The sequence below is a fragment of the Haliaeetus albicilla genome, chromosome Z (assembly GCF_947461875.1).
Source record: "Haliaeetus albicilla chromosome Z, bHalAlb1.1, whole genome shotgun sequence".
In the NCBI taxonomy this organism is placed as follows: Eukaryota; Metazoa; Chordata; class Aves; order Accipitriformes; family Accipitridae; genus Haliaeetus; species Haliaeetus albicilla.
Window position 1 is genome coordinate 8,006,439 of NC_091516.1, and position 10,540 is coordinate 8,016,978.

At 46.2% G+C, this 10,540-nt stretch overlaps 1 protein-coding gene across 1 annotated transcript; it reads right to left on the reverse strand.

Annotated features, from left to right (window-relative positions):
* Positions 1-265: 265 nt before the first annotated feature.
* Positions 266-6,469, reverse strand: PLK2 (polo like kinase 2). Its single transcript, XM_069777584.1, has 14 exons — positions 6,172-6,469; positions 5,537-5,644; positions 5,257-5,373; positions 4,935-5,064; positions 4,563-4,650; positions 4,060-4,155; positions 3,632-3,830; positions 3,391-3,538; positions 2,871-2,968; positions 2,109-2,232; positions 1,596-1,836; positions 1,367-1,496; positions 1,168-1,278; positions 266-1,046 (listed from the first exon to the last, which is right to left on the reverse strand). The coding sequence occupies exons 1-14, from the start codon at positions 6,400-6,402 to the stop codon at positions 855-857; spliced, it is 2,013 nt and encodes a 670-aa protein (XP_069633685.1). The 5' UTR covers positions 6,403-6,469; the 3' UTR covers positions 266-854.
* Positions 6,470-10,540: the final 4,071 nt, after the last annotated feature.

Below are 10,540 nucleotides of genomic sequence, written 5' to 3' on the forward strand. Positions count from 1 at the left end.
AGTGTCAAGGCCTACATCATTACACTGCAAGCTCCATCAGCAGTTGCTTTAGGGTTGCTGCTATAATTAGCAGCAGCATATTGGTGCTTATGATGGATGACAAGTGCACATAGACACAAACTGCTCAGTGTTAGAGCCTGTCATTCATATCCTGTCCTGTAGCAGACTTTTTAAAAATGGCACAAGGAAAGCAGACCTGCAAGATTTCTGGTAATGTAAAGCAAAGCATGTGAAGTTGCGTTGTAAAAAGAGCAGAGAATGATGCTTCAGATTTCCATTCACTTTATTGCCAACAGATTTATATTTAAAATGCCAAAGTCCAAAAAAGAGTTGTGTAATAAATACTTCACTTTAGGCTGTAATAAATAAAAAAAGTTATTAACAAGGAATGCACTTTGCCAGCCACAAGTGTGGGTATTTTTGAAAAATAAGGGGGGGGGGGGGGGGAGTATGGCCATAGTTCACAGTTAAGCAGCCAGCAGCTGCTCATTACAGCTATTCCACAACAATGGAGCTCTCCATTCCCTCCCTTTCCAGATGCATATTCACAGTTTAACTCCATCAGAAATGCTCTCTTACAGACCAAGTAGTCACACTCTGCTCAGAGTTCAAGTTTAAAATATCTTTAACACACACACATGAAGCAAGAAAAACTATGGTCCGAAGAACTCCTTGTCACACCATTTTAGTCCAACAGTAGGTTTAGGCGTCTAATACATGTGTGCCCAGCACACTAGGACAGTCAAGTTTTCGTACCACCACACATCCATCATTAACATACTAGTTTATCCACCATCTCCACTGTAGATTTCACAGTGAACAAGAGGGTCTGTTTGGTTTAACAGTCATTCCCTTCAGTTACATCGCTGCAGCAGCATGTTCAGAGCATATTCCATTCTGTGTTTTAGTTCCAACGAGCATCCAGAAACCAGAAGAGTTGTCAGACGAAACGTTGTAGATATCCTGTCTTCATTGATGTAGGTAAGGAGATACTCCTCACTCTGATTGCAAATGATGATTTTTGTGTGATCATGATAGAAGTTCACCTGTAAAAGAGAAGTGAGTTCTTGTTTGTATACTTTCTCCTCTCAGTTTCTGGCACTTATCTAGTTTTATTGCAGTAAAGTATTTTAGAAATATTTTCTCCAGTGATGCTACCAAACTTACTTGAAACGTGCCATCATTGAAGAGCATCATTAATGCTTTATCAGATTTAAGCCACTGTAAGAGGTAAAGCCTGGGCCTGCGTACATCTGTTAGGCTGGGCAAATCTCCTCCCTAGGAAAGGGAACAGGCACTATGTTAAGCACTCAGTTCACATTTAGTGTATTTTTACAGCTCAAGATCCAGAAGGTACTGAACTTACATCCATGAGGTTCTCTTCCATGTAGTGAGAGAAGTACTTCAGTACAGTTACTTGGCTAATGAACTGTTCAGGAGCCTCTGCGGCTGAGAAGACAGAGCACTGGCCTAGCTCAGCATAGTAGTGAACTGTCCTGTAAGAGGAGAAAGAAAGTAAGGAGGTTAGAGATGAGATAAAAGCATTTCATGTTTAAACCGCCTTAGTGACTTGTCAGTTCTGCAATCATTCTTACTTTTTGTCTGGCAGAAGGCTCATATGTGCCCCATTGTTGAAAAGGACACCAACAGTGTGATCTGACAGCTGGTACCCAAAGCCATACTTGTTAGAGTAGTCCACCCATTTTGTAACCCACTGGAAGGATGCTGTCAGCTGTTCTTTGGGAATGCTGTCTCCTTCTGGCATGTTCTGCAGACATGCTCGCAATACCCTTGCGACTGTATCGGCAACGCTTCCCATGGTACTGTCTTCCAGGCCTGAAAGAGAAGGATTATTAGACTGACAAGAGCACACATAGAGAGCAGGCTTTCACTGTAAACTTTTCAGTTATCTAGCCTGTAACTTTAAGAAGTTTAGCCTTTATGGCTTTCCAGTTTTAATTCTTCCAAAATATTGCCTGCAAAATTTAGAGCATCAAAAATAAGGGGTGGGGAGGAATGCAGCTCTTTGTTTCAAGCTTCCAAGTCTTGAGAGATGAAGAAAGTAAAGGTGGAATTTAGAATTAGAGATTACATTCCACCGTACTTACATTCACTGCTACTGCTGCAGCTTCCCAAAGTTCCTCTGACTATCATTCGAATAGAGTCTCCAGTCTGCTTAGTTTCTGGCAATGCTCCTGGCTTTGCCACTGTTGTGATAAGCGTCTGGATCTCCTAGAAGAGATGTCAAACATATAAACATCAAACAAAACACAAGCCAAGGCTTATACACAAGTTTTGCATGGCTCTCCTGTTTCTCAACAAATGATAAATTCCAGGGAAACTGGTATTAATGTTTCCAGCAAGTATAAAGAGCTGCTGTTCGACTGAGCTTAAAGAAGCACGCCAGGTCTTTCCATTCTTTAGATCTTCAATTTGCATCTTACATGCTATTAATCAGTCCTCTGCTCTCTTGCTCTGTCAAGAGAACAGCTGTGTGCAGGTCTGAACACCAAATGGTAAGAGTTGGATCTCAGCAATTTATTCTTTAAGAAGTCCTAGTTACTCATGAACTGAAGCCCTGTATTTGGAATGTTGGGAAAGAGCACCTGGCAGACAAGTTACCACACAGACAACAATGGAGTCTAGGCAGATACTATAATTACTGAAAAGCCAAAATTGATAGTCTCCCTACAAAGGCTACCATACCTTGACGAAGCTTGGTTAAGCCCTCTTAAAGCAACTCTGCTAATCATTTAAGCTTGATTATGCTGTGTACAGCCCCAGCTCTGATATCCAAGTCAAATATAATTTAATTATAGTTACTCCACCCAACTGTTATTGGATTTGAATTGAACTGCGCTTGCATTTACCTCATCTGTTTTGTGCTCGTGGGGCTGCTGGGTTATCGATGTCTTCTTCATATCATGCCTGAGCTTGTAAATTTCTTCATCCTCTTTAGCTAGTCTGTCTGTAATACAGGAAAAAATACTTAACACTGAATCTGGAAGTGCTGTTCTGTTACAGGAAGCCTAACAAGTTAGCTGCAGAAAGCACATTGTCTCCCTCCAGTAGCTTCTTCTAAACCTGCCAGTCTCCCAGAACAGTGGTGCCATTATACGCAGACCCCCTAAGAGACTAAACTTTAGCAGACATTACAGACTAACAGACAGCCAATATAGATTGTCAGTATGCCATAAGAGGCATTTACTTATGTAAGTTGGCACAGGTTGCAGGCTGGCATCTATACTTACTGATAAAGAGGTCAAAACTAACCCAGGGAAGCTCTGAGACATAAATATAAGTGCTCCATTGCTATCTCGTTGCTGTACATTACTAGCATGACATTGATGGCATAGAGATAAGTTTCAAGCATAGCTACAACCCACTTACTATGTGTGTCGAAGTATCTGGCTTTATCCTTTTTACCGCCAAAGAGAGCAGCGGCTGCTTTTTTGAAGAAATTTTTAGCAGGACTTGACAAATGGAAATCAGGAACAGTGTGACAACAGCTAGCAGAAAGTCTATCAGGTGTAAAGCCCTGTGGAAATGAGATGCAAAAAATAATCTTTAGACCACAGAGTGCATTTTTTGGGTGGATATTTTTTTAGCCAGAACACTAGACAGTACAAACCTGTAAGAAAAAATCATGTCGAATAATATCATCTAAACTGGGCCGATCTTCAGGATTTTTTGACAACATGCTAGCTATTAAGTGTTTTGCAGGTGCCAAGAGAGATGAAGGCAGGCTGTATCTTGCTTCCCTTATACATCTGTATGTTTCTTTAAGATTTGTGGTCTCAAATGGGGGTCTTCCCAACAGCATTGTATACCTGTTTAAAAGCAAAGGAAACCAATCTTATTTCTTTTACTTACCCACAATATTTATCTGCAACTACTGAAAAGGTTTTGTCTGCCTCTTAAGACAAAGGAGAATCTTTGCACTTGGGCTACATATGTATAAAGGGCTGCAAACTGATGCAGTACTGCATCCCCTTTGAACTCTTAAAAGCCTAAGCCAGTGATAGAAATATTTCATTTCAAAGGCAGTGAAGTACTTACATTACACAGCCTAAGGCCCAGATGTCAGATTCACAGCCATGCCCTTGTTTGTTGAGGACTTCTGGAGAGAGGTAATTTGGTGTGCCACATATTGTTCTGCAAATCAAAGAGGCCACAGAGCTGGTTAGTATTTCAAATAGAAAGAGGAGAGAAGCTATTTTCCATAGGGCAGGTTTTCCTCTCAAGTTTGGACAAGAACTTAGAGACTCCTGAAGAGAAGCTCTGTGAACGTTAATAGTGTAGACATGTTTCATGGTGTCTTCATGACACAAGAACAGCAGACTCGTATCTGCACTATTCATCAGTCAGGTACCCTGCCTCTGGCATTTGCTATTATTCGTATGCTCAGAAGAAAGCGGAAGTCACAGCATGGCAGCCTGTTTTCTAGAAGGGGAAATCTTGATCCCAGAAGCAATTAGCTTTTGCTGTGGAACAGGATTTCTCATTTCTAAATGAATCTGGTTTCATTTACTACTAGACTTTACATTTTTTGATGCTCCTACCTCCTCCTGTGCTCCAGTGGTTCCAGCCTAGCTGCCAAGCCAAAGTCACCCAGTTTTAGTTCCATGTTCTCATTAATGAAGAAGTTACCTAGCAGACAGAGAAATTCCAGTTAGTCCTTTTCTTGCAAGGTAGGAATGCATTTGCCACAGGTGCTGAGTCATACCCTGTTCAAAGCCAGAAGCTAGCCAAGATTTTTTTTTTTTTTTTAATTAGAAATGCTTAATGTCATCCCTTAAGCACTCCAAGTTTCCACTGTAAAGACAGACTGAGCTGATTCTGTTAATTAAGATATCACCATACAAGTGTAAAGTGATACAATGCAGACAGGGTTGGAGGAGCACAGTTTGAAGTTGGCAAGGTGCAGAACTTACCTAGTTTAAGATCCCTGTGCAAGATTTCCTGTTCATGAAGATACTTTAGCCCTGACACAATTTGCCTGAGGTAGTATCGTACTTCTGGTTCTGTCAATACCTTCCGCGCTTTTAAGATGTGAGCCATTGACTGCAGATGAAAAACAAAGGCAGAAACGTCACTGAACATTCACGCATAAGATTCACCTCAAGCAAAAGTAAATCAATGGATGGAGAAACGACAACTAAAGAAGCCACAAAAAATACCTTTTACACATCGCACATTTAAATTAGTTGCAGACTGAAGTAAGTAAATACTGGATTTCTCCCAGCTGATGCTCACCCTTCTACTGCAGTACTCCAGAAGAATGTAAATATTCTCTCTGTCTTCAAAGTAGTGGTAAAACTGCACAACATGTCTATGATTAAGCATTCTGTGCAGCTCAATCTCCTTATCAATCTGAAGAGACAAGGGGGGGGGGGGGAGCAGTGTAGTTAGCCTTGCATCCACAAGGTTGAACAGACAGCTCTATCAGAAGCATTTCAGGAAAAGGGCTGGGCAATCCAGCACACAAAGAGAGTTTGAGGATAAAAAAAGAATAAAACCGTTCATGTACACACACCTTTTCCCTTTGATGAGGTTTTGCTACTCTGCTGTGAGGAATGATTTTTGCAGCATAAACTTTATTTGTTGTCAAATCCGTCATCTCATAACACTTGGCGAATCCACCCTAGAGAGACACACGAGAAAAAGGCAATTATGGCAGGTACGAAAGAAGTCCCGCACTTAGTCATTGACCAGCTCACGTATTAGTCAAGGCGCGCAACTTCCTTCGCACAGGACAATTTGGTAAAAGACAGGTCTTGGGCTCGTGGCGTATCTGGAGGTTCGCGCTGCGGTTCCCCCACGCCCCGCACGCAACACCAAAGTCATTTTTGTAGGCTCGCCCGAGCTGAAGGCACGATTCCGCCTGTACTCCGGAGCAGAGATGAACCGCGGAGAGGACGGGTGCTCGGACCCACTGCGTCTGGACCGGGGCAACGCAGGGGCGAATCCCACGCGGGGCTGGTCGGGGGGCGGCGGGGGGTGGGCGGCAGCGCGGCGCACTCCAGCATCCCCCGGAGAGAAGCGGCCCCGCAGAGGAGGCAGCGGCAGCGCCCGCCCCACGCACCGCCCGGACCGGCGCTCCGCACCGCGCTCCGCCGAGGAGGGGCGGCCGGGCCGGGGCACCCCACCGGTCGCCGCCGCGGCCATTACCTTTCCGAGCACCTTGCCGCGGCAGTAGCGCTTCCCCGTCGTGGGGTCGGTTATAATCCGGGAGACCTCGGCGGCGTGGTGGGCGTTGTGGTGCTGGTGCGGCTGCTCCTCCGCCTTCTTCCTCCGCGACTCGCCGCCGGCCGCTCTGCCCAGCGCCCCCTCGCAGCACTTGGCTCCGCCGCCGCCGCCGCCGCCGCCCGGCGGGTAGGCGATGGTCCGCAGCAGCTCCATCTCCGCGCTCTCCCGGCTCCGTCCTGCCCGCCCGCCCGGCTCCGCTCCGCTCTGCCCCGCTCCGCCCGCCGTGCCCGCCCCGCCGCGACGCCGAGCAGCGCCCCGGCTCGCCCCTTATATAGCGGGCGGCGGCTCCGCCCCGGCGCTGGCGGACGGCCCCCGCCGGGGCCCGGCTCCGCCCGCCCGGCGTGGCCCGGCCCCGGGGCGGTCCGAGCGGAGCCGGGCCGGAGCGGGGGCCTGGCGCGGCCGGCCGTGCGGCGGGAGGGGAGCAGCTTCGCGGGGCAGGGGGTGAAGGCCGCTCGAGTCCTGGGGGAGCCGGGCCGGCGCCTTTGGGCCCGCCCTGCAGCGCGCTCCGGCTGCGGTGGCTGCTCTGCCCACCGCCGCCCCCCGGGTGGGAGCTCGGCGAGGGGAACCTCAGCGGGAAGGTGCGTTTTCCCGACGCGGCTGTTGCCGCTTGCGGGGCAGGAGGAGTTTCTGGTAGGCGATCCGTGCTGTGGCCTGTGTGAGCAGCCCCCTCGCCAGGGTCTGTTGCTGCACACGAGGAAAGCAATGAATCGTTCGCACCTATGCCGGAGCAGCTCCGGCACAGCGGAGAGCGAGCGGCTGTTCCTTATCTCGGCGTGAAGCTGAGGCCCGTGGACTTGCTCAGACAGTGCAAGTCATTGGGGTGCATGCCCCAGTGCCAAGGAGCGACCCTGTCCCTCCTTCTGCAAGGGAGAGCCCAGGCCTAGTGACGCCCCTCAGAGCTGACAACAGCCAGCTCTGAAATCTTCTTTTCGCAAGCAGAGAGATTTCCTCAAACATCCCAAACACACATAAATTAATTCTGAAGACCCCTGGAGGCAACTGTAGTCCAGGACTTCTGAACTAGATGTTTCAGTACAGCCAATTGTTGAAGTGTGAAGTGTGTCTATAGGAGGAGCGTTTTACAGAGTCAACATCAGGATGCATGCTTTATCAGACACCACCACCGCCCCACACCACCCCAAAAAAACCCCAAACCAAAATACCAGCAAAAGAGGAGGGCAACAATATTACTGACTCCGGTTTTTACTGGACATGCGCTCCTGCATGCAGGTGTCTTACTTTCTACCTCACTCGGCAAAGTCTACTCAAGTTATGTTAGTATTACTAGTGATTAACCATAGGGATAGAGGTAAAAACAAGAGGGAAAAACTGGGATACAGAGACTGTACCCAGTTCTGTGCCCACTCACCCCTTAACCTTACAAGTACTGGCTTCCCAGGCGAATATTGTTTCCCTCATACAATTTAACTTTCTCCAAATTAGTATCCGTTATTACAAAATAAATTACATAATGTTAACGTGATATCTTGATGCTTTGTTTTCTGTCAGTAAGTTGCCTTGGTCTGCTGTGCTGAAAGGCATATGGGGAAAGGGGAAAACGCACAGGATAGACGTACACATTTTCCCTCCACTGGAAAGAAGTGGTACTACATATGGTAAAAAGCGAAGTTAAGGAAAACAGGCTTTGTGTGATAAAAGTTTAGGGGAGATTGTTAAGCTTGACTTTAAGAGGGCACAAGCACACGGTTAAAGCTGAATATACAAAGTGTTCTGCTAAGCAAGACTGGGACTATATTTATTCTCACATACTTTGCTGAAGCAAAGTCTTTAAGCTGTGTTCCCTCTGAGTTACAAAAGGCCACGAGGGTGCCAGGCTGCCCTGTGCAGTCTGTTCAGTTACTCTAAGATTGCTTCTCCCACTTTGGCACAAGTAGCATTTACCTAACACTTATCTCAAGGTGCCAAGTTTACCATACTATTCATTGTGAAGTTTTACAAAGGAAAAGCTGTTGCAAGAATAAGAATTTTTGACAGCATTCTTAACCCTGATGATGAATTGTGTTTCTGCCCTTTCTGCCTCTGAATTTGCTCCTTCATCTTTCCTATTCTCCAGTCTTTTCACTGTCTTGCAAGTTCTGCCCTGCCTTCTAAGTCCAAATATGCACAGCTCATCAGGTAACTTTAGCTGTAGGTACTAAGTTCAATACTTAAATGCTCCAGAGGCCTCTAAACGTGTATGTGCTGGTACTTACATTTCTTAGCTTCTGTGGAGAGCTGCTGCATATTTTTCAGTTAGTATATTTCACTTTTTCTTTCTAAAGGTCTTCTCTTGGAAAAAATAATATTAATGCAAAGGCTTGAAACTGACCCTTTCATATTTTGCAAAAGGAAAGCTATCCTAGCCAGCACTCTGTAATCTCCACTTCTTCTTCCAAGTTACATCAGCAGAGTGCCCAAGTGTACCTGCAGCCTGCACAAGAAGCTCATTTGCAAGCTAGCTAAGATAGCAGCAGCTCTGTAGCCAGATCAGTATGCAGCACTGCAGTTACCCTGCTGAGAAACAGGGCAAATGTAGCCCAAAATCAGGCTTCAGACATGCCTTCTGTCTCTGGTTCCATAAAAATGTAATCCCTTATCCCTACAGCTTTGTTTTGACACAAGTGTACAGGGTTTTTTTAATAAAAGCCTGATTATGGAGGGTCTGGGAAGCCTGGGCATGCATAAATCCCTGGGTCAGATGAGGAATGAGAATTTGACAGAGTCATAAGTAGCCTAATTACAGGCTTGTGGGAAGACGGTCTTGGCAAGAACCACTCGTCCTTACCCTAGCATTGGGAAAAAGAGGTGTTTGAAGAATTAAAGTTCCAGAAAGAAGTCCATTAAATCCTGGATGTCTAACTCCCTGCATATTACAGAGCCTTGGCACTGTGTTCATGGCCATGAATCTCCCAGGGCAACCAGGTCCTTATGTGAAATCAGTACCAACGCCATCTACCTGGCCTCCAGACTGTCTCACAAGTGAAATTCCTTCCTACTGTGCCACTAATATGTTTTTCCATCACCAGTATGCCAGTCTGAGCCAATTCACTATGCTCATACAGTCACACACACCGATAGTCCTGCAGTCCATACCGGGCTCAGGTGGCAGCCCACGCTGGTTTGGCAGGCAGAGCTGGCCTTCTACCCAGCTGGCCTCATCACTTGCTTTCTGCTACCAAAACGTCTGCTCTCCTGCCTCAGGTTAGCTGTCGGCAGGACCATGTTTTCCATTAGCCGGTCCTGGAGTGCCCTCAGCTGCTGAAACGAAGTTATGACAGTTTGTCCGAAAAGAAGTGTGTTCTACTTAAGGCTGGGACAAACTAATGAGCCCCATGAATAGCATTGTCACTGGAATACGTACCAACATATATGCATGATAAAAGTTATGCAGCTTATTTCTAGAACATCACCTTACAGAAACTGTGTTATTAAATTTGTGGCTTTTGCACGAAGTGCTTCACAATCCTTTGCAACTTGCCAGAGGAGAGAGTAGTTATGTCTGGAGAAACTATTGTTAATCTTACTGTATTTTAGTGATTGACTAAGTCTCATTTCTCCTCTTGACTTCTTCCCCAGCTCATTGCCTTAATTTCATTCTTCTAGTCTAACCTTTTCTACCCCACCAGCCCTACACCTGCCTTTTCCCATCACCCTGTATGGGTCTGTATGTGCTCTGCTTCTGTGTTCCACACTTTCCCTGTTCTCTGGGGCACTTGCTGTTGTGATTCCAGTAAAGTACTCATTTCATAGCCTGTAGGGTATCTAGCATAGGCAGCCTCACCAAATAAAGTACAAAACACATAAAAGCCGGACTAGATAAAGAACTAAACATTTGCTCTGATGCTGCCATGCATTTTCAGTGTACCACTTCCCTTGCAGGATTTTATTGTCACAGATCATCCCCACACACAGGTGTGATACCCTTTGTCCTCCCTAACTCACTGCAGAGTTAGTGCAAAGCACTTGTTTCTGCTATACATCATGTATTTTCATTTCCTTTGTTTGAAGCTTGGCAAAGTTTCCAAAGACCTGAATTCTTTTGCAGTTTCATTTGAAGTGATCTACTGCATAAAAAGCAGGCAGACTACCAAGAGCTTAAAGCAATCATGTTTTCCCAGAAAAATCTCCAGAAAAGAGGGTACTTAGCCCAGTTGTCACATAGGCTGTGCTAGTTCTTGGTTCCTTCTGGGGTGGTGCCAAGGTCTGTTCCCACACTGCCAGTTTGGTGTGGGTTCCCTGGTGCTGGCAGGAAGGCAGACCTGCAGTTGTTGTGGTTATAGGATCCTGTATT